Source organism: Eptatretus burgeri, chromosome 10 (genome assembly GCF_056783735.1).
Source record: "Eptatretus burgeri isolate ZD-2024b chromosome 10, Ebu_testis_v1, whole genome shotgun sequence".
Taxonomy (NCBI): domain Eukaryota; kingdom Metazoa; phylum Chordata; class Myxini; order Myxiniformes; family Myxinidae; genus Eptatretus; species Eptatretus burgeri.
This window is the reverse complement of record NC_140970.1, coordinates 9,357,167-9,382,166: the sequence shown is the minus strand read 5'-3', so window position 1 is coordinate 9,382,166 and position 25,000 is coordinate 9,357,167. Positions and strand designations below refer to the sequence as shown.

Sequence of the window (25,000 nt, the reverse complement as noted above, 5' to 3'; positions counted from 1 at the left end):
TGTGGAAAATTCTGGGGAGCCAATCAAAGTTTGGGTGCTCAGAGGGCCTGTTTTTCCTTTTCTTTTAATTTTTTCTTTAAAAAAATTAACTTTTTCCAATATTGACTTGTGGGATGTCTAACTCGGGGTTTTTTGGGGTGCTGAATTGATTCCAACCATTAGATTTGAGGAAAAATGAATCCCTGGCTGTAAAATATTGATATGATACATTTTTAGATATCTCAGACTGAGTTTTGCGGTGATTTGGCTCAATTGATTCAGATTGTTCAAATTGTGCTGAAACCGGCATACAACATTTTTGAAACCACTGCTATATTGTTGGTTATACTTGTGCTCATGCTCAGTAGAATTCTCTGTGTTAGCTGACGTTAGGTAAGAGCTGTTAGCTATAAAATTATTGTGTACCGGACTCGATAGAAGTTGAATATATTCAACGTAGAGTGGACCTATTAATGTGAAAACACATCACTGTATGTGTGTTCTGTCTGTTTTGTGTCAAAATTTCATGTCCTGACTGTTGTTTACAAAAAAAAGTCTTATTTTTTAGGACAGTATGGACAAGGATGTGACTGAACCTGGCTTGAGGTGTTTCATTTGTGGTGGTTCCAGGAAACTCTATCTAAGTTCACTTTGTACGGCAACCATGTAGTCAGGTTCTCAGACCATGAATGGTCCGGCACATGGACCGACATCACGATAGAAACCACACTCATGCGTGAGGCAAAATCCTCCGGTGGTCTAAACAGAGGCCGCTTTTGGAATGAGTCTTTTCATAAGTCTTGGGTTCAGACTCTGAACCACTTCTCGTTCATTCACCAAGAGCTAGAAAGAAGCATGGTCAAATGTGGGGTACCTGTCCACACCAACGTTAAAAGAGCCCAAATGAAGAGAGATAACAATGCTGTCAAGACCATAATTGGGTGGTTGGAGGAAGTCGATCCTTTCGATGCCACACGGGACAAGAAGACTCTGGTGTCTTTCTCAAATGGGTTCAGCAGCACTCCTGAAGACCAAGTCAACGCTGATCAAGCAGAAGTTGGCAGAGCCATACAGACTAAGATGGATTGGAAAACTGTTGTGGATGCAATGGTAACCAAACACAAGGTCAAATCACTTGCAAGCCTCAGATCTGGACCCAAAGTCAATGGCGAGAAGCTGGTCATTGACTCACTGAAGCTATTCAACCGCCTCATTGTCATCAGTGAGCGTGAAGTCAAGACCAAAGAAGCTCTGCGCTTTGAGTTGACGCCAAAACCGATGTCTCTGTTTGACAAAAATCAAAAGTTGCCAAAGCCAGACAAGGCTGCCCAAGCAAGGTCCCTGAAGGCATGTGTGGCACCTGTCGAACAACCCCCCTGCACAAGCCTTGTGGTTGATGGTGGGTGGCTCCTGCACAATGTCAAGTGGGAGGCTAACCTTACTTGGAAGGATGTTGCTGAGAGCTACCTCCGGTTTGTGAAGTCCATGGGGAGCCATCGCCTCTGGATAACGGTGGTCTTTGACGGATATGGCAGCTCCACCAAGGACCATGACCATTTGAGACTAACAAAGAATGCATGCTGTGACATTCAGATTCATCTGGATCTCAAAATCGTCATTGCAAGAGAAAAGTTCCTCGATAACAAGAACAACAAAGCCCAGCTCGTTCTGCTCCTTGCTGAGACATTTCGTAGGAATGGAATCAGTGTACAGCAATGCTCCGATGATGCTGACACCTCCATCGTCCGCGCAGCTCTAGATGAGGCAAGAGAGTCCCCTGTTGAGGTGAGGGCTGAGGACACACACGTCCTGGTTATGCTGATTCATCATGTTGCAGACCATCCGATCTTCCTCACGACAGCCAAAGAAACATCTTACGATGTCGGAAAGATCCGGGAGGCCCTCCCAGAGATATACCGGAGGTATCTCATCTTCTTGCACAGCTTCTCTGGCTGCGATACAGTGTCTGCAATTTTTGAGTTTAGCAAACCAACTTTGCTAAGCAAGCTCTGCAAGACTGATGAAGCAGAGAGGGCAATGGACGTGTTTATGGACATCCGAGCTGAGAAAGGTGATATCATTAAAGCAGGCTGTGATCTTTTCATGCTCATGTTCCATGGGAAATCCTCCAAAGACTTGGAAGACTTGAGATTCGACATCTTCAGCAAGCGAGCTGCTACTGGGAGCATAAAACCTGAGAAACTCCCCCCTACCCCCCGACAACAGGAGCTGCAGCACAGCACTCTCTCCGAGCTGACCTCCAGACTAGAGACTGGCTGATGCTGCAAAGTCCATCGTTGGATGCCCGGGACTATGGATGGCAACTCACTGAGCAAGGATATGCAGCAGTCCCTTCTCCAGACCCCATTGCACCAGACTACCTCCTGACGTTTCCCAGCTGCAACTGTGCGGGGGACTGCAGCTCACTCAGGTGCTGAGCTGTAAAAAGCAAGGAGTCAAGTGTATTTCTGCTTGCGGCATCTGTCATGGTAACTCTTGCCTGAACATAAACCAGCTGGATGACAAGAGGAGTGAGGAAGATACTGGGGAGTTTGATGAATAAGGTTGTAAAAGCTGACGAAGCAACATTTCCATTGAGAACAGTTCTGTTAAAAATGTCAATAAAATACATTTTATATGATCAAGGAGTGTTTTTTTTTAATCTAAAATAATGGTTGGAATCAATTCAGCACCCCAAAAAAACCCCATAGTTCGACATCCCACAAGTCAATATTGGCTAAAGTTAATTTTTGTCCGATTTTTTTCGCGCAGGCCCTCTGAGCACCCGACCTTTGATTGGCTCCCCAGGATTTTCCACAAGGATTTGGGTTTGCACTAATTGATAGGTGTTAGTAGACACCTAGATGAATACGTTAGTGAAGAAATTTTTTGGTAAGCAATTTTTTCACAGATGGTCAATACAATTTGCTAAAAGTCCCCAACTATCACATCAATTGGAGGTCCGTTTCTGCCTTTGTTGGTTCCCGCGGTGCCGTGCGGTGGGCGCCTTGGGAGGCGTCTCATCCACTGAAAATGTGCAATGTTATTTTTTTTTTTTAACAGGACATCGCTTTGTTTCACCTTTTTTTGCGCAATCTCCTTTTGTAATCCACCTCTCACTTCGACATCGATACATATTAAAAACACAATAAGATCCACCCGACCAGCTGTTCGCCATGTTTGTTGTTGCTGTGAAGGCAGAGAGTGTGGATCGACATTTTGTGTTCTGCGGCTTGATACATTTGTTAATTGAATTTCACTAATCACCCACTTGAAAAGCTCTTTCAAAGAACGCTGTTTCAAGGTAAATCTTTGTGTTTGTCGTTAATTTTACTTGATACGTGTGTACATTTGCATGTGTGTGTACGTACATAAACTGTATTACCACAATGCCATTTGGCACCGGTGTGTGTTATTGGTTAGGCCTAAGTCACATTTGCTCTGAATGTGACTTAGGATTTGACAGAATTGACAGAAACGTGCGGCGGCCGCAGAGTTTCTGCGGTGGCCTCAGGGTGGCCCTACGCCGTTTGGCTATATTTTACAGACCGTAGGGGTCGCCGTGGAATTATAACGCGGAGTTATAACTTTTTTTATTTCTACGTTCGCCGTAGCAATTCGACAAGCCTAGAAAAAAAAACTGGTTCAAAAAGAAGAACCCACTCGTTACCGTCCGTCTGGCCGCACGTTCGCCTTAGGGCCCCCCTGCGGGCACCTTGAGGCTTCCTTGCGTCTGCCTTGAAAATTCTATGGCTGCCGCAGGGACGCCCTAAGGTCACCGTGCGACATCAAATCAAAGACCGTACGGCACCCCCACGTTTTCGGTCTCCACAATTTCTAAATACCCCGTGCAGCTTCCCGAAAAATAAAAACATATGTGACTGCTACATTGTGTGATCGTGGAAATACTGTGGCCGCCCTATAATTGCTAGTGGCCGTAGATTTTGGAGACCCCACGGCCGCCGTGGCAAATGTGACTTAGGCCTTATTGGTCGTTTGTTGTTATCTCCATATAGGGGTTTCATAAAGTGGTACAGAGCCTTCCCAGCTCTCAAACTATCCAACTCCATATGAGTGTGTGTCTGTGTGCACGTGCAAATTGCTGTTGTTTGCTATCTCCACATGTGGGAGGGTTTCAGGAGGTGAAACATAGACCTACCATGTCTCAAGGTATCCACTTCCATGTGTGGGTGTGTGCAAGTTACTGTTGCCTGCTGTCTCCACATGTTGGTGGGTTTCAGGAGGTGAAACTGAGACCTGCCAGGTGTGTGTGTGTGTGTGTGTGTGTGTGTGTGTGTGTGTGTGTGTGTGTGTGTGTGTGTGTGTGTGTGTGTGTGTGTGTGTGTGTGTTTTGATTGGTTTCAGAATGTGGAATGGAGTCCTCCCAGGGTGCACTCAAAGCATCCACCCTCATTACAGTAAGGAGTCACGATTCATGGACCAAGCTGTGGAGTTTTCTATTCTCAAAGTTTTGTGCCGAGGGCTCTCTCGTCAGGATCGTCACTGAGCCCCGGATAGCTTCCAACTGTATTTCGTTTGTAATAATATTCCCAGGGATGGTTTTTAACATCTCTGTGAGGTTCTTTCTCATCATTCCCATAGCTGCAACTATCAATGGAACAACGTTGGCATTTGTTTTTGATGTGGGTGGGTTTCAGGAGGTGAAACTTAGACCGACCATGTCACAAAGTATCCACGTGTGTGTGTGTGTGTGTGTGTGTGTGTGTGTGTGTGTGTGTGTGTGTGTGTGTGTGTGTGTGTGTGTGTGTGTGTGTGTGTGTGTGTGTGTGTGTCGTTTATTGGTATCTACATATGCACCACTTTGTTTTAGATGTCCATGCTCGATGGGATCATGTGGTCGTATGTGAGCGGTACTTCCATGTTTTCAGTCCATGCTTTTGGTTAATGTTCCCACAAATTTTCTGGAACTGGGATATCAATGTTTTTGCAGATGTGCCTGTGGTTGTCGTTTACAAACTCTGTTGTGTCATTTGTAACATTACAAACTCTGTTGTATCGTTGTGTGTACAGCTGTTCTGACATGAGATGTTTTTTTTTATTTGTGTTCGGTTATTGAGCATTACATATCACTCTTTTTGCTAATGCCACCTCTATCCATCACCTATCTTTTTTTCCCTCCTCCTCCTCCCCCTCTGCCCCCCCACTCTCTCTGTCCCCTCCTCACTCCCCCTCCTTCAAATAAAATGCAGCACTCTCCTCCCACACCTCTGTCTCTGTTTCTTTCTCGCACCCCCTCCCCTCCCTCCCGCAGTGTATGACAACGTTTTGTGAGGCATTGCGCTCCCCACCTCCACCCCCTTCCTCGCTCTTCTCCCCTTCCCCGCTTCCTCTTCTTCACCCATCCTCGCTTCCCCTCCACCCTATCCCCACCCCTCCCTTCCTTCTGTCCTCTCTGCCTCCCCCTCTCTCTTTCTCCACCCTCTCCCCTTCACACCCCCGTCAGTGAAGCGATGGGTTGTATTTGCTAGTATATCCATACATACCTATGAATACAAATAAATGTCAATGCGTCTCTCCTCCATAACTCTAAAATCATGAAACCTAGTCGCCTGAAACTGCATGCACACCAAGAAAACTTCAAGGAAGTGCAAGAGTGAAAATTGGGTGGTTGGGTTGATTCAAACACCCCTTTTTAAGATAATGAATGGCCTTATTAAATTATATCCTTTATCAGGTGCATCCTTGGTCACTGCTTTCTATGGGGTCTGAAGGCGTATCCTGGGTAACCAAGCTGGGGTCTGAAGCCACCATGTTTTTTGGCTTGCTCAACCATACCTTGACTTGGAATAAGCCGCAATGATTTCTTGACAATAAAGTTTTTTTTTTTCACTTTCCTCAAGTCAGATAATCGAATGTCTGTTCATCATAGCTACAAATCGCTGGATACATTGCAATGCCTATAAGCGCCAGGAAACGCCAGCGTTCGTGGCTTTATTTCAGTTCTGCATATGAATAACCTTGAGAATCTCTTAAACCAAGCCGAGTTACCAAATTTAAGCTCCAGATTTGAACTTAACAGCAGTTCCGATGTTGAAGAAAGTGTTTATTTGTCTAATTTGGGTATCGTTTGGATATTCGGACATCACTATCACTGACCAACTATTTAATTGGAGTCCTTGCTTGAGTGCTTAATCCGACGGCGGTGCAGTTCCTGTCCCGATCAGGATATACAGTTGGCAGTTGCTAAAAGGTAGAGGTACATAAATGGGTATATTTGGATCGTTAATTTAGGGACTATGACTGCATGCTTGGTTATGCGGGTGCAGGGTGGCAAGGTTTCATCCCATATCTTGGAGGTTTTAATTTTTAACCTCAGTCGCATAGGAGCAGTTACGTTTTCCTTGTCCTCGTGACTATTTCTCAAGTAATTGATTATTTTTTTATGATTCAGTGTGCTTTCTCTTTGTGAGTTTCAAAGCAAAATATATTTGATAACACCCGATTTCAAAGCCGTTCACTGTAGTAATGTGTTTTCTCAATTACAGAGCCAATTTTTTTCCTTCTGTCACATGACGTGTGTGTGTGTCCATGCAAGTTGTTGCCTGCTATCTCCACATCTAGGTGGGTTTCAGGAAGTGAAACAGAGATCTACCAGGTCTCAATGTATCCACCTCTGCGTGTGGGTGCGTGTGTCGTTGATTGGTATCTTCACATGCAAGTTTCAGAATTTGGAATGGAGTCCTTCCATGGTGGGCTCAAAGTATCCACGTTTATTTTGGAAAGGGGCCACGATTCATGGACCAAGCTGTGAAGTTTTCTGTTTTCAAAGTTTTGTGCCGAGGGCTCTCTTCAGGATCGTCACTGAGCCCGGGACGGCTTCCAACTGTAGTTAATTTGTCGTGAAATTCCCAGGGATGGTTTTTAATATCTTTGTGAGGTTCTTCATCATCACTGGAACAACTTTGGCATTCTTCAGCTTCCAGGATATTTTCACCTCATTCTTGAGGTCTTTGTATTTAGTCATTTTCTTGATTTTTGCATCGATTAGTCCAAAATCACCGGTATTTAACACCTCAATTAGCAATGCTTTCTTCTCATTTTTTTTTTGAGCCCAAGTATGATATCTGGTCGCAATGCTTTAAAAAAAAAAAAAATCGGTGTTCACGCTCAATGGGATCATTAGGTGGTACGTGAGTGGTACTTCCATGTTTTCAGTGATTGCTTTTGGTTCATATTCTCCAAAATTTTCTGGAACTGGGATATCAAAGTTTTTGGAGATGTGCCAGGGGATTACTTTACAAACTCTGTTGTGTTGTGTGTACAGCTGTTCTGGCATGGGTTTTTTTTTGTGTGTTTGGTCATTAAGCACAACATATCATTCTCTTTGCTAACCCCACTTCCACCACTCACCTCTATATTTTTTTTGCCTCACCAATGCTCACCTCACCAGATGTCGTGACAGGGGCACAGGCTTGTTTTAACTGAGGATAATGACAACATGTGAGTTGCTTTGTTGTCATGATTTACACCAATAATAATACAAAGATTTCTTTTATGCAAATTTATTTGTAATATTGGTGATATTATATTTTTACAGGAAGTTAAGTTGGAATTTTTTTTTTTTTCAATTAAAAGCAAAAAAAAACTTTGTAGGACGGACATACACATGGGAGGGGTAAGTGCAGATTGAAAGTTTGGTATGATTTCACAAAAGTTTGAGAAGTTAAGTGACATGATGTGACGCATTGCACAAATATAATATTATATATATATATATATATATATATATATATATATATATATATATATATATATATACATATATATATACATATATATATATATATATATATACATATATACATATATATATATATATATATATATATATATATATATATATATATACATATATATATATATATATATATATATATACATATATACATATATATATATATACAGTAAACCCTCACCATCCGCTGGGGTTACGCTCCTCTAAACCTCTGCAAATAGCGAACAGTTTATAACATGCAAGTTAATGAGATACGTTCTAGCCTCCCAAAATGAGTCCAAAAATCATAAATAAATATAAAAAAGACATTTAATTGAAAAATAAGAGCAATTGAGTAAAATAAGACCAAATAAGTAACATTTACCATCAATAAGAAGGCTTTTCTGCTTGGAGTACTGTTGGTGGGTAGCCCCAGTCAGTTCTGCTTGAACATAGCCATGGCATGGAGGTAGCTGTTTCATCTCCAAAGAGCGACCCACAAACCCCTCACATCCATTATGTTATGCTCTTGCCTTTGTGGAGCCAGGACCGTATGGTCTTCCATAATGTGTTTTGTTGTGTGTAGCGGCCTGGCAGAGGTTGCAGGTGTCGTTAGTGGCATCCCCAATAATTGCGGATGAACTTGAAGGTGGAGATGGTGGAAATGATCAGCTGATGCCGACTTACCCATAATAATCTTCAGATTATGCAGATTAAAACGTTTTTTTTTAAAACGTTCAAACCACCCACTGCTTGCGGTCAATCCACTGCTGTCTTGAGCTTCTTCTTTATCACCTCCTGCTTCTCGTTTCAAGTTGTTATAAATTGTGAGGGTCTTGTATCTAGTATGAGGGCCACCAGTAAGCATGTTTATTTTATGTTCATCTTCCAACCATACATTCAATAGTTTTTCCATTTTTTCAATGTATGGATATCTGCGACTTATTGATGCTACTTTAGAGGCAATATTTCCACCAGAATTGACACTAGCCATAATTTTATCATCACATTGATGAACGTAACAAATAGTGGACTCGGTGATACTGTAGTCTTTCACCAGCACAGTAACACGTGCACCACTCAAGTCGATCGAATATTTTCACTTTTTCCACTCAAGTCGATCGAATATTTTCACTTTTTCCACTCATGTCATCACTTTCTTCACTTTTGTTTTTTATTCTGCTCTTTAGCAGACACACCACTTAATGGACGTTTTGAACCCAATGATTAAATAAACCGCGGAAGTATCAGCGTGGACGGAGAGAAAAGGTGCCTAAAAGGTAAGCGCAGATACGCAAAATTGCGGACGGTGAACGGCGAGGGTTGACTGTATACTATATATGCTGAAAAATGTGCAGTTCAGCAAGCAAATTACATTTGAGAGAAAGCACACGAAACAACCTTTTATTTGGCCTGACATTTTGGGAGCTGTCTAGCTGTCCTCGGAGGCAGTTATGAAAATAGTTTACATTTTAAAATTCAGTTTATATTATTATTGTCTTAAGTACATGTGTCTGAGTGCCTGGTTGGCTGTCATTTGACCAATGGGGTTGAAGATGGGTTGAGGGGAGGGAACAGAAGTTTGGATCAGTGTGTTGGCTTCTGGATTGGAGCCTGTGCCCAGAGTGATTGTTGTCGTGGGCCTGCAATGTTTGCGTCTGCGTTGCGCTTGGTACATTGGGTTGAGGTCAACATGCCTGTTGATCGAGCAGTCATCAGACCACCATGCCTCAATAACCTTGCAGCTTGCCTTGGAGGGCGTTGTCCCCATGATAGGCTTGTTCCCACATGAAGGTGTGGTGCAGGGTACCATAGTGTGTGGTGATGGCGGAGAATGTGTCATGTCTGGTTTCCACACGTTGGTGTTCAGTCAGTCTGGTAGCCAACCTTTTCCCTGTTTGACCCATGTTGTGGGCAGTGCAGTCATGACAGTGGATCTGAAAAACAGTCTATCATGTCTCATTTGTCTATTTTATCATTTGGTTTTGGTAGCAATGTCCAAAGAGTAGAATTGGGTTTGTGGGCAATGTGGACACCATTGGGCTGGAGCAGGTGATTGGAAAGTTCAGATGCTGTTTTGATGTAGGGTACTGTGACTCTTTGTGGGCTTCATTGTTATGTTCTGCCCTGGTCTTATTTTTACTGGCGTTTATTGATTATCTTTCAGGGATGGTGGTTGGATAGCAGCACTTGTCGGACTCTTTGGATTTCGCTGTGTCGATCTGCACAAACAACCACATTGGGACTTAGCTCGGTCCAGTAGTGTTTTTGCACTGCTCATCTTGTGACAAAATGGGTGGCCACTGTTGTTGTCCAGTATCATGTCTGCTTGTGTGGGCTTGCGGTTCACTGTACTGTTGAACCTGTTTGGCCATCTGGTTTCCTGGAGAGTAAGACATCTAGGAATGCCAGTGAGCCTTCTTTTTCAACTTCACAAATGAATTGTTGCTCGGGTGACCTTGAGTTTCGGAGGGTGTGGAAGCTTTTTAATTGGTTGGCCTTTATGATCACAAATGTGTACATACCGTAATGATAACTTGGGCCTGTGTTAATCAATTAGGGTGGCATCCTCAAAGGCTTGCATGATGAGCTCTGCTACGAGGCCCGAGATTGGTGACCCAATTGGAGATGCACTATTCCGTTGAAGGTGAAGTATGTCAAGTTCATGCACAGATTCACAAGGGACATGATTTGTGCAGAACCGAGTTGGCTGTTCTCTGCTAGCTTTGTGTCTTTGTCGATGTAATGATGCAAGGTTTCTGTCATTAGTCGTGTGGGAATTGACGTGAATAATGAGGTGACATCAAAGTAGATCATTAAATCATCTTCCTGCAGGTGGATGTCCTTGATTCGCCTGAGGAAATCACTTGCTGATAGTGCGTGGTGAGTTGTGGGACAGGTGTTTCAAGCCTTGCAATAGGTACTTGGCTAAGTTATATATTGGTCCTCCTCTGAGTGATACGATCAGTCATAGTGGAACATTTTCTTTGTGGATTTTTGGTAGGCTGTAGAATCAGGATAGGAGTGAGCCTGTGGGGTGCATGGCCCAAAACTCAGCTTCAGTCAGAAGTTTACTTTTATGTAATTTCTGTAGGGTTTGTAATACCTGTGTTTCGATGACATGCATGGGGTATTTTGTGATGATTTAGTATGTCAATTTGTCAGCAAGAAGAGCTGCAGCTTTTGTGTTTTAATCACTTTTTGTTCAGTAACACCAATGATCGACCCTTGTCTGCAGGAACAATGATGGTGGAGCCATCTGTGCGCAAATCTCGAAGTGCAAGGCATTCATTGTTGGTAATAAATTGATTGTTTATTTATAGGTCTGTTTTTTCTTTTCAGAGGATACAGTGACTTCAACAATTTATATGAACATGTTGGAAGGAGTCGCTTTCGCACGGATTGAAGACTTGCAACTTGATATCATTTTTCAACAGGACGGCGCTCCCCCCTCAATGGGCCTTAGTCATTCGTTCGAGCCATCCTGAATGAAAAATTTCCAGATCGCTGGATTGGCCAAGATGGACCAACTGCCTGGCTCCCACGACCACCAGACATAACCCCCTTGATTTTTTTTCTTTGGGAGTTTGTCAAAGATGTTATCTACTACGCTAAGGTGGCAAACCTGCAGGACCGTCGTTATCGGATCACAGCTGCATGCGCACTTGTGGACGCAAACATGCTGAGCCGAACATGGCAATAACTCATGTATCTCCTTGACGTCCTGCATGGGACAAACGAAGCTCACACTGAAGTGTATTGATGGTGTGCACAAAACTTTGAGTTTCTGTATCATGTAAACCAAAGGGTATTGTTGTATCATGTGGTTCTAAATGTGTTGACAACCAAATTTGTCCGGGTCTTTTTGGATCACGCTGTATATCGGTTTAGCCCGATCTCTCAATGGTGAAGAATCACTTAAAAAATTAGCCGATCTGGATTTGGATCTTCACCAAAATTGAATCGGTTCTTCCTTGTCCCACAACCAACCTGCCCACCAAATTTCATCCGAATCCATCCACAACTTTTTGAGAAATCATGCACACAAACAAACAAACAAGCACGAAAAAGACCGTGCTGAGCACGATAGTTGCAAAGTCCGCCCCCCTCTGAAAAGGTTGCTATGGATACATCAAATTGTCCATTTAATTAAGATCAAAATTGACAATCTTAATCAAAGCTCACATCAATCGAATGAAAATTGATTATTTTTCTGATTGACATTAATGATTTTTGAAGTTTGACCTTATGTTGACCTTTGACCTTTGACCTTTTGACCTCAAAACACTTTTCCCAATTCAGTGATAGGCTATGCAATTATGCCTGGTGTTGACCTAATGGTTTGGGTGGTGGGCTTTGGATCCTCGGGTCCTGAGTTCAAATTCCACTCAACTGTTGAATTAATATCAGGTGGGGTTAACTCAGCCTGTCATCCCTCCACGGTCAGCAAAATGAGTGTCAGCAAATTGCTATACTGTGTCGGAGTGGCGACCCATCCAGGATTGTGCTAAATAGCCAAGGAGACTGCTTAAAGCAGCACCAACGCTCTGCACAGAATAGGGTCCTAATCTCTATGCAATTGCTGTTTAACTACCAAATTAATAAGATGTAGATTGACGATTTTCAGTTGAAAATGGATGATTTTAGAAGGTTGACCTTGAGTTGACCTTTGACTTTTTGACATCAAAAGCATTTGGCTTCCCAATCCAGTGACACAATATGCAAATGTTGTTCAAATTTCAAGTCGATCAGATGAAAATGACGATTTTAGAAATTTGACTTGAAGATGATCTTTGACCATTGACATCAAAATCAATAGGCTTCTCAGTCGAGACTACCTGTACAACTTGGTAAAGTTTCATGATGATCAGTTTAGAATTATGACCTGTAAGTAAGTGATGGACAGACAGACAAACAAGAAGACGACATCGTGCAGAGCACACGATACTTGCAAAATCCATAAAACAAATTTTACCTCAAAAACAATTGGTGGTTGAATTCAATGACCAAATGTGCAATTCCTCTTCAAATTTCAAGTCAATCGGATAAAAATTGAAAATTCTACAAATTTAGCCTACGTTGTCCTGTCAGCCTATGATGACCTCAAAAATAATTAATTCACTGGTTGAATTCACTGACCTGAAATATAAATCCTCTTCATATTTCAAGTCAATCGGATTAAAATTGAGGATTTTAGAAATACCACCCTTGTTGTTGACCTTGGGCCTTTGTTGACCTTTTGGTCCATGTTGACCTCAAAAATAATTGGCTTGTTGAATTCAGTGACCTGAAATATAAATCCTCTTCAAATTTCAAGTCAATGAAAATTGAGGATTTTAGAAATCTCACCTCAGTTGTTGACCTTTTGACCTTAAAAACAATAGGCTTCTTCCTTATGACAAACTCTACCAGTTAGTGAAGTTTCGTGAATATTCGTTTAATATTGTGACCTGTAGACGATAAAGAGACAGACAGACAGACAGAATATCAAAATCGAGTGACCAATATACTTCAACAATCTTTGATTTTGCAAGTAACAAACAGACAGACAGAATAACAAAGTTGACTGACCAATATACTTGCAAATCTTCGATTTTGTAAATAACAAACAAACAAACAAGCAGACAGGGGTGAAAATATAACCTCCTTCCACCTTCGGTTGAGGAGGTAATAAAATTCACACACGGGCAAAATTTTTGTTTCTCCGTGTCATTTACCTGAATATTTTGCCAAGAAAAACAAATAGTAACTTAAGCTGTATGATCTAAAATAAAGGATATCGTGCAAAATGTACGTTTGGACCGACCATGTCATTTTGCACCTTCATCTTTTGAACACTATTTCTCGATAAGATTAGCAAAAAATACGACTGAAGATATTTAATGTTTTTTTTTTTGGACAAAGAGCATATACATCCAGTTTTTTGTAACACACATTTATGGTTCATAACCATTTTCTGTAAAGTTTGAAACTGCAGCTTTAATAGTGGTAAATGCTGTTCGTTTAAAGCAGGTAAAATGTTTAACAGCAATAAATGGCTTTGCTGCATTTTTTTTTTCGGGAACCCATCGAAAACGACCTTCAAACCTTGACAATGAATAAACGATGTTTCAATATATGTTCTAAAATCACCTTCCTCTCTTATTTCTCAAAATATAAACCTTTTTTTTAAGCACGGGCCCCTTGATAGTCCGGGCCCTCGATCTGTGCCCAAATGCCCAACAGCTCAGTCCACCTCTGCTTTTGAGGCAAACTTAGAAGTGTGGTTTGTCCAAGAGAGATCATGGATGATAGTGAGACCCAAGAGTTTGAGTGACTGAACTTCTTCAAGGGTATTGTTGAGGAAGTAGATGGGAGGGTTTGCCAGATGATCCTTTTGGAGAGACAGAGAATGTGAGAGTTGTCAAGATTGAAACACATATCCCAAGGGTTTGACCAATCTTGATTCTATAATCAAGATCTGCAGAGAGGGAAAAGGCTGCTGCATGCCTCTCTGAAGGATGAGGAATTTTATGGCAAAGGATGGACTCATTGACAAAGAGATAAGAAGGATTAGGAACAGGACTGGGCCCAGAAAACTAACTTGGGTAACTCTATTTTTGATAGGGAGAGGAGAGGATCCTGTTGAGAGCAACTGGTGAGCTACGAGAGTAGAAGAAGTCAGTAAGCCATGTGTGGAGGTGGCCTTGGAGAACAAGAGGGGTATCTGACATTTAGGGCCTCCATCCATTGTTTGGAGGGCAGAAGCAGTATCTCCAAGGCTGAGTGACCTGGTCTGAATCCGATTGATGATGTGAGATGAGGCCATTGGAGAAAAGGAAGGATTTGATGTCAACTGTGATAATAGATTCCATGACCTTGCTGATGTTTGGAAGTAAGCTGGTAGGTCTGTGGTGAAGGGGATCAGTTTTTGCAGCATGTCTATGTGATGGCTAACTTCCAGGCAGATGGAATATGACGTAGGGCAAATGATAGGGTGACTGATCAATTACCATATCACCTTCAGATTGTTGATTTCATGAGATTAGTACATCACCCTCTAATTGTTCATCTCGGGGAGAGTTACAATTATTACTACATCACCATGTTACCTTCAGATTGTCACCCAGCAGACCCATTAATGACTTTCAGAGAAGGAGTAATTGACTTGGCTTGCATGACCTGGTATAAATGTGGCACCGGTTCATGCTCTGTTTAACATTTCATGCCTTGAGACAAATTTTGGACAGGTATTAAAATGCTAGGTGAGATGAAAAGGCCGCATCACTTAAAAGATTATTTAACTAAATTTTGAAAAGTTTATTTGAAGAGGTGCTTCAAAAACAAACAAACGTTTTTTACACGAAGCAAGTTTGTTGAGCTGGAGGAGAATGAAGTTTTACACTTTTACAGTGCGATCTCATAAAGGGCTTGTACACTGTATATGACATGAAGGAAAGGAACGTCAGTGTACATTAGCTTTACACACTATAACATGAAATTTACAAGAGGCATTATAAGAGCATGTTGGACTAGACCTGATTTAACCCTTGATTAATGACCTATTAGACACAGGTTAGAACCTGAGCACAACTGTCTTTCCAATGAGGAACTACCAGATTGACCCTTTGTGATTCAAAACCATTGGGATGACAGTTTCCTTTGCAATTTGGTTCTCATTTAGATAAGGATGGCTCGATTTTCCTTTTATACCTTTGATTACCTCGTGTGTAAAAGTGTCGGTGTAAAAATATGAGTGTGTGGGAGTGTGCAAAAGAGAGGTAATGGTGAACTGTAAAGGGTAGTGGAATGTATGGTACGGAGCATGAAATGGTGACCAGGGAGAGTGGGGTCAAACTGTTGTCATTTTTACTTGTACAGTGAGATTTGTGTATATGCTGCAGTTATTGCGTGCAATGATACTCATCAGGTCTGCAAAAGAAGGAATAGAAGTCAAGTGGAGGAACAGTAATCAACAGGAAGGTGGTTAGGAAATAGAGGAGGAGCTGTTGGCTTTCTTGGAACAAACCATTATTATGGAGAAGGGGGGTGGACATAGTTTTATCCGACTATAAAGTATTCATTTTATGATTAAAAAAAAAAAACAAAAACCTTTGTCATGTTAACAAAGATTAGTGTGTTGAAACAATTTGTTGAGCATTCCATTTTTTTTCTCATTTGTTCAAGTAAAGAATAATAAGTTAATTCAAATCGGTTATCTTCAGCACACCTTTGTGAGTGGTACCGTACATTTTACAACAGGTGTGTGAATAAGGAAGCTGATCTGAAATGCCCCATTGCCTTTTGTCTGCAACATTGATTGTGTCTGTACTTTGGTGAAGTAAGCGACTGGTGCATTTTGATTATACGATAAATCCTTTGTGATTATCGTAAATCCTTTGTGATTATGCAGTATAATACAGTTTCGTTTACCGATGCTTTGTGTCATATAATGTGGGTGTCGAATGTGTACCACTTGTGGAGATGCGAAACGGCTAATGAAGAAAATCCTGTATATTGATGATGCGCCTCATTTCTTTATATTGATATTAAAATGTAGATGCATTATAATCATTGGGTATTGTTTGCAGCACCCCATATTGTTGTCATGATCACACAGTCAAGGTGTACTACTGACGAAAGCATTTTTGACCATTTTGTCTTTCAGGCATTGAGGAACAAGACTGTAATTTTCAGAAGCCGGTAAAAGGTATGCACAGAAATTGTGGCTTGGAAATAAAATATGTCAATAAACGATTTTTGTGTTTATTTACCAATTCACAAATGTTCCATTTTGTGAAGCAAGAAATAAAGTTGAGGGTTGTGTAGTTTTGCTACAGCTGCTTTAATTAATCTCATTTGGAGTTATTTCTTTATGTCTTTGTTTCATATGATTATTCCCACAGGATGGTGCAAAGGTGAGCACACTTAACTTTGATCTGTCGAGTATCAATTGGATCCATGACTCGATTATAATCTGTCGGATTTGTGCTTCATAGGCAGGTTGTTGCATCACAGTGTGGTTTCGCTGAGTGTTCCTTCTGCTAGAATTAGTTGGTGGCTTGAAATATTTGTGCCTTTCACAAAGAGTAGGCAAGTTATTGCTGGAACCCTGAAGAAGTTGCAAATTGTTGCCCTAAACTTTGGTTTCCAAGAGGTATTCCTCGACACTTGATGGCACTGCTTGCTATCTCAAGGTGTGGGCAGTAGCTTCTACACTACAAAACAGATCTGTGCACCCAGGTGTTCACATGTATTTTATGAATGGCCTTGTTTGGCTATGAAGAGCAACTGTACTTTATCTGTGCTTTAATTGCTCGTTCAAGGATTACACAATCATAGTGATAGCAAAATACACTTTGGGCTAGTGAGTTGAGGAACAAGGGTGAATTACTCATTGAATTCCTGTTGGGTTAGTTATACAGTCGAGAACAGTACCTAAATACTTGGACTCCTTGAAGTTTTGCTTTAATTCACATTTTGCCAAATTTGTTTTCCATGTTGATCATTGTGAAGGGGTTTATTTGTCTATTTTTCATGAATCCATTGCATTGTCATGTGATCTACAGCATCACCAATAAAAATACTGCACCACCATGGGATTTTTGATGTCGACTTCAGATGTATCGTGTCCTCAAGTAAGCAATAGCAGATGAGACGATGACATAACATCCTTTCTAGAAGGAAAGCATACTCTTCGAGGCAGGCCTTCCTTGTGCAGACATGAGGTTATATTATTAGGTATATGAGAGTAACTTGTCCATTTAAAGCAAGGCATGGGTTGAAATCTCATTGTAAACCTCATTTTCATGGCATGATACGTTTGCCACCAAAATGTTTATCTCTCCATGTGCGTGTTTTTATTTTGCGTTTGTATACATTGTCAAGGCTCATGGAAGAGCTAGTACTGGTACACTTGACAGATCGGGATACAAGAGGACAAAATGACCAGTTGAGAGAGGGGGTGGGGGAACACCAACAGCAAAGCCGAAAGCCAAGACAGAGGGAGGCAGACAAACAATGGGTGTGTGGAGTAATGGGGGCAGGAGAGGATGAACGGGGTGGACAACATAGATACAGAAGGAAACTCTCAGGGGGGAAGATTGGAAATTTGGAAGGAGGAGGTATTGCGGTGGGGTTAACGAGGGCAGAAAAGATCATGGTTTTGGATTGGGGACTATCTGAGATGGTGGTGAGCAGCTGTCTTGAAGACCTGGATGGAAGAATGGGATTTAAGATGCATGCTCTTTCAAGGATTACGCCACGAGCCCAAGGAGTATTTTGCTATCACTATGATAGTACAATCCTTTAACTTTCTGCGCATTGTTCTCTGTAAATGCTCGTATAGTACAGGTATTATCTGAACAATAATATGCTTGCTGTATGCCTTGTGCAGTAAAAATCATATCCATTAGACAATTATTCTATGTAAACACGAGCAAAAATTATAAAGGCTGTGACTCGGGAGCAAAAACTCAGTTGGGATTCAGTTCGGCAATTTTGGCAAAAAAATTGCCAGGTCCTGGATCACCTCGGAACTCAGATAACTGTGCATTGCATCAAGCATATGTACATCAAGCATATGTAAATCAATCGCATGGGGGATGCTTGGCCTCAATCTAAGTTGTCATGCCTGAATATGGAAACTGTTCAATTCAATCCAATTGAACGAAGTATAGGTGAAGAAATGCCCTTAATTTGAGTTATTTTATGAATTGACCATCTCGGCTGTTTGGCCGAATGGCATAATCCAAGATGGAAGCTGAGTGGAGGTTCTTAGCCAGCGAGGAGGTGAATTTAATGATGAGCGTTGAGCGGTCTAAAACCCGAATAGCCATTAAAAATATTTACAGCAAGACTGCTAAATTCTAGACCAGCAATGCATGGGGATTTGGGGCAAGAGTACATATTCAGGTCAGGTATGGGAGCATGTGCCAGAACAGCGCGTCGCTGCGTCCACTTTCTGCCGGTACTCCAGGGGCCTCCGTCTGGCCATCCCCCAGGCAGATGCCAGGCCCATCCCCATCTCCTTGAGATGATGGTCAACCTGCTGCAACCATGAGGCACGTGGTCGGCCCACTGGCCTCCTCCACTCATGAGACTCCCTCGCTGAGAGAATCTGGTGAGCAGGATCAGCGTCAGGAAAACGAGCCACATGTCCATACAGCCGCAACTGACGCTCACGGACTATGCAGGTAACAAATCTCATACGAGTCTCTCTCAGCAACCGCTCGTTGGACACAAAATCCGACCAGCGATAGCCAAGGATTCTCCGAAGACACCTGGTACCAAAGGACTTAAGTCTTCGTCTCTGATCCTTGGTCAGAGTCCAAGTCTCGCACCCATAGAGCAAGACTGGAAGTACCAAGGACCTGAAGACTCGAACTTTCGTCCTCCCGCACAGGTACCGGCAGCGCCACACCCCATGATCCAGTGAATCCATGACTCCCCAGGCCCGACCCAGACGTCTATTGACCTCTGACTCGCAGCCAGCAGAGACATGAATATCACTGCTAAGGTAAGTGAATCTCTCCACGACCTCAACATCCTCACCACAAACAGACACAGACAGGACAGCAGCATCCAAGATGTCACCGAAAGCCTGGATCTTAGTTTTGACCCAAGAAACCCGTAATCCCAGCGGCTCCGACTCCTCATTCAGCACCTCGAGGGCCCCCAAAAGGATGTCTAAAGTCTCCGCAAAGATGACTGCATCGTCTGCAAAATCAAGGTCCGAGATCTTGACATTCCCAAACGATGCACCGCAACTTGATCTCTCCGACATCCTCCCTAAAATCCAGTCCATACAAGTGCTGAAAAGTGTGGGGGCAAGTACACATCCCTGACGAACTCCAGTAACAACTGGAAATAAGTCAGAGGTGGTACCACCACACTTCACAGCACTCTCAGTACCAGAGTAGAGTTCAGACATCAGATCGATCAGTTTTGGTGGCACCCCACGAAGACCAAGAATCCTTCAGAGGACATCCCGATTCACTGAATCGAACGCTTTACAGAGATCAACATAGGCTGCAAGCAGCCCCTGCCGAAACTCTCGTCTGCGTTCGGTGAGGACACGGTCAATCGTTGACCTCTTTGGTGTAAAGCCTGACTGCTCTGGATGCTGGTGCTGAAGCAGATGGTGGCGAACCCTATCAAGAATTATCCGAGCAAAGACCTTGCCCGGCACTGAGAGCAGCGTCACCCCTCGGTAGTTGTTGCAGTCTTGGCGATCACCCTTCCCTTTCCAGAGAGGGACAACAAGGCCCCTCTTCCAGTCAGTTGGGATGATGCCTGTGTTCCAGGCAGAGCACAAAACTGCATGCAACGACACGAGTGCAGCATTTCCACCAGCCTTGAGAAGTTCGGCTTGGATGCCACAGATCCCTGGAGCTTTGCCCCGTTTCAACTGGTTCACCGCAGCCCGTTTCCACAAGCGAAGGTGGACCACAGTTGATTCGAGGGTTAGCAACAGGGATTGTAACACCCTTGACGTCCAACTCGACAGTTGGACAGTACATATTACAGTACTCGACAGTACATATTACAATTATGGTATGGTAGCTGCAGTGTCTAATCTTGCAGTGTCCGATAATTATTGTAACATTTTGCTTTGAAACACACAGAGAAACGCCCTGACCATTTTATAGCACATCTGATTCATATAACAATGCACATCTCTCTCGTACACACTTGCAAAACACTGCAATTACTTAATTTCATGTAACATGAAAATATCTGAGTTATTTTCTGAATTGACCACCAAGCCCGGCTTCACTCGGACTTGGCTCGGAGGCGCAATTCGAGTACGATAGTTCGAAAATTTCTTAATCTTAAGAAACATTCGTTTTAGTGCATCTCTGTAAAGGACTTCTGTGACTCCATGAGACTTACTCAATCTGTGAACTTTCTGACCCAGAATTCTGCCAAAGGCAAATCATCGCTTCTAGACTTGGTGATGACAAAGTTCTCTGCAAATGCCGCCTGCTCTTTCTCTGCTTCAATTGGTTCATCTGATCATATGCTTATGAGAGACATCTTCTTTCTGGCTATTCTCAGAGAGCTGCCTAAGTACTGTCTAGTCTTGCAGTTCACTCAAGCAGATTGGCAGGGATTGCAAGCAGCCATCTCTCTTCAGAACTGGATGTGTTGCTGCGAGACAATCTTGGAGTTAAAAGCCGAACAAGAGGGCTAGCAAGGGATAGTGCAGCCTGGAAAGCGGCCATGAGGTGAACCACGGCTTACACATGCAAGCATGGAAATGGCCGTAAAATGATGATGATGATGATGCCTGCATACCATCTTCTGCCACTGTTACATGATCTCGGCAATCATAAACCAACGAAAGCACTCCTCGCTATATGTACTCCCGGTTAACGCATTTTTTGCTGAGACACAATGAATGAAGTAACGGACACTTTTCACTGAACCACTTTTCATTATACGCCATATATTTTGACTGATACGCATTTTTTTTCCACAATTTACTTTTCTATTTTTCTGCTAACCATGAGGAAGGAAGGGGAAGCTCTTGGGGGTGATGGAAGATCATGATTCCATTGTAAAGTGAAGGGCATGATCATAAATATAGCACTATTGTTGCCCAGATAGCTCAGATGGCAGAGCACTGGTATGGTTCACCACATGACCTGGATATGATTCCTGGTCTGGGTGTGTAATTTCTTTCCACATATACTTATAATGTTTGTTTCCTGTTCATTTAATTGCATTGCTACGCTTCCTGTGGTGATTAATAGTGGACATGGAATTGGCCCCCAGGGGCGGAAGACCATCTCATGGACAGGCCCTCGCTGCTCCTATGGTTAGCGGTTAGTGTCCTGGAAGCAGCTGTGGAAAGAGAGTGGCATTTCTTTATGTGGAGGAATTGCATACTCAGCCTGTGGGTCACCCAGATAGCTCGGATGGCAGGGCACTGGTACAGTTCACCAGAGCACCTGGATTCAATTCCTGGACTGGGTGAAAATTTTTTCCACATATACATTTACAATGTTTGTTTCCAGACTCTTAAATGTTTCGATGGAGGACCAAACTCAATGTCACGTGGCCATGAGTTTGACCATAATTCAAGCCAAAACACAGTTACTATGGCAGGACCTAAAAGATGAGAGGGAGGTGAGGGAACGTCTTGTGCCCAAGAAACATTCAAGGCAAGCCATGGTTAGTTTCTGCAATTTCAAGTGGAAAATGAACCTCCATAATTTTGATGTATTTATGCTGGGTATTCATTTAATGATACGTTTAGTGATGTTCTGTATTGATTTACCATGTTATTATATCTTGTGTGTTAAGTTAGTTTAGGTTTGGTTGTGTAATGTGTCTGAACATCAGCCCCCCAGGAACGCATATTCGATTCATAACACGATGTCTATGGGGAAATCCTTTTCGCTATATGCATTTTTACTCGACAGGCTACTTTCGTAGAATGCACCGGGTTCTTATAGCAATGAATGCCAGTATCACAACATTGTCAAGTAATCAAAAATAACTTTTTTTTTTCTGCCTTGAACTCCCTTTATTATTACTTGGTATGCCTACCCATCGCTTCACCAACAGGTTTAATCTAAAGATATTCCTGCTGTAGTGGAATAATAAATGTAACCGTTGGAACCGCTTTATTAAGCTCCCCTTCCTGCGTCTTCTTCTACAATCCCAAAAAGATGGGCTTTTAAAACAAGTGTCTTTATGATTAAGTGGACACATTTTTGTTCCAACTAAATCAATAATGAGAAGCTTTCCAACCATGTAACTGAATTATTAGCTTTCCAACGGTACCATTTTTAGCTCACCTGGACTTTAGTCCGGTGAGCTTATGTGATTGAGCAGTGTCCATTGGTGAGTGAGTGAGTGAGTCAATCCATAAACACTTCAGTCATTATCGCTTGAACCAAACACAAGATTTTGATAAAACTTGGCCAGAAGCTTCAAATCTGATGCTTCACGAAGGTGTAGTGACCGCATCAAAATCTGTGCTCATTTAATGGGATGTACATGGGGGGGGGTTTGACCCCCCCAAAATAGATATTTGCTCTCTTCTCCGAAATTACACACACCATTTTGACGAAACTTCACCACAACCTCCATTACCTGTGATGTACCAAAGTTTGTTGATGGCATTAAAAAACATCAGGGTTTAAGGGGGTTTGCAGAGGGTTTGATTGAGTATTGTTCCTGATTTAGGTGAGCTTCGTGCGAGTTCCTGATTCAGGTGAGGCGTGGTCCTATTTTTTTTATCATTCCATGAAAAATGGAATGTATTTACAAGCACAGACACACACATACACATGGTTCCCTTTTTAGTAATAGGGTATTATTATTATGTTATTAGTAGGAATTTTTGCCATGGGGGTGTGCAGTCGAAATGTCAAATATTCACCCATTTATGAAGAGATTTTCAGGAACAATATAGATCAATGTTTTGGGATTTATAGTCCAATTAAAAACCATAATTTTATCAAGAATGGACATTTTGCTCTGGATATTAATTCCACATTTCAAAGTGAAGTTACAGACATGATTGACTCTCATTTACAGATTTGTGCGTGGAATGTGCTATGTTTACATGTCAACGAGAGGGGTATTTTGCCTAAAATGCAGGGCAAGAGGATTTATTTATTAATTTATCTATCTACCTATCAAATGTTCTTATTAGTCAGGTGCTTTCAATACCATTGTATTTTTGCCTATCCTTGAATAATAGTTACTCATGGTAAAAAACAGGATGAAGTCAAAAGTATTGTTTACATCTTACCCCACCTTGCGCTTATATTCTATCGCACTTTTTATGCAATTATATTGTACCTGTTTTACTGTGTAGTACGTTTTGTGGTACTTTATAGAGTACCTTTCCAGTACTGGTGGTATTTTATGAACAATCCTATAGTACTCTTATCGTCTTTTTATAGCATGCTGTCTCACTTTCCAAATGAAAAATTCTTTTTTTATAGTGAAATGGATAACTTCACATCTAAGTACAAGAGTGGCACACCATCAAAATCCTATCATACAGCGATCTATAATAGAGATCTAAAGTATTTTCTGTGTCAAACAGGATGTTGCAGAGATGGCACACATACCTTTGAGCTGTCTAGTCTGGATTCAATTCTCAACCTGACCATACACTCTCAGATTGCAGGTGTTTCACAAGCAGGGTGTTATATTACAAAGTGTGCTGTCCCTCGGATGAACACTAAACTGAGCGCCCAGTCTACTTGCGTAAGTTTGTGGATACGAAAGATTCTACGGTGCCTTTTGCAAAGAGTTGGTGAGTTATCATCAGTACCCTGAACAAATTCAAAATTCCTTCCTGACCACAGCCTGAAAGGCAAAGGCAAACCACACAGTGTAGTCCTTGCCATTCGACTGCTTTAGCAGGATTGAACCTGCCAGCCTTCTGACTCAACACAACTGAGATAAAAGTGTTTTCTATACGACCTTTTCAATAGATTAACCTGTGGGGGGAGAAAATAACCTGCAGTAGAGAATGTACAAAAGACTTTTTAGTTAGTAAGAGATTGATTGTCAGAGGCGAGTGCTGATGTCATCACATTTGGATGTACAGGAGGTGGTGAGGCCATTTAGTAGCTTCCTCACCTTGTTGAGTTTGCTATGGAGTCAATGATCAGAATGTAATGGGGAAGACGAGTAGCGAGAGGGGGATTGTTTGCACACCCCAGCTTTTAAAGCAAAGCGAGAGAGCTTAAGCTCCCAGCCATAGTTGTTGAGCACAAGCTTTCATTCAATACGTTTGGCATAATAATAATTGCCAAAATGGCAGCATCGGAGGTTGTACACAGACTGTATGCAAAGGGCAATCAAAAAGTTATGCAAATGAGAGACACGATAGATTAAGACGTGCAAAAACGTATAACAACATTTTAATGGTAAATTTGTTTTCACATCCAGTACTTTTAATAAGCTATTTTTCGTTAGAAAGGTATAAAATGATTGATAGTTGTATTTTGAAAAAGAAAAATGTATTGGCATGTCTTGAACGATTGTGAGTATCTCATTTGCAGAACATTTTTGAACATCCCTTGTATTTGGTGCGGTGGGATATGCAATTGCAGGTTGTTCTTTGTACTAAAAATACGATGATCGTACACATCCTTTTTCATCACTCAACTTATTAACCTCTGCTATCTTCGAAGATGGATGGAGGTTACGTTACCCCCCCCCAAAAAAAAAGAAAAGAATTTTTTTTTTGCATTTCTACATGTTTTAAGTGATTTCCAACCCCCCTCCCCCAAAAAAATTGTTAGAAAATTTTTTTTTTTGCATTTCTACATG

The 25,000-nt window shown here is 41.9% G+C and overlaps 1 protein-coding gene across 7 annotated transcripts in view; it reads left to right on the top strand.

Moving 5' to 3' along the window:
- The window catches only part of CASP6 (caspase 6), a 94,291-nt gene that overhangs the window by 28,354 nt on the left and 40,937 nt on the right, over positions 1–25,000 (top strand). For 3 of the 7 annotated variants that reach the window (XM_085897024.1, XM_085897021.1, XM_085897020.1), the window contains exon 2: positions 16,362–16,403. Coding sequence is in view for 2 of the 7 variants with exons in the window: in XM_085897021.1 (XP_085753147.1) it covers positions 16,362–16,403 (42 nt within the window). In the remaining 5 variants the exon portion in view is untranslated. Of the gene's footprint in view, positions 3,284–10,549; positions 11,012–11,151; positions 16,035–16,361; positions 16,404–23,901; positions 23,927–25,000 lie in introns of those variants that run through there. The other 4 variants (XR_015062199.1, XM_085897023.1, XM_085897022.1 and 1 more) reach the window with 4 other exon arrangements.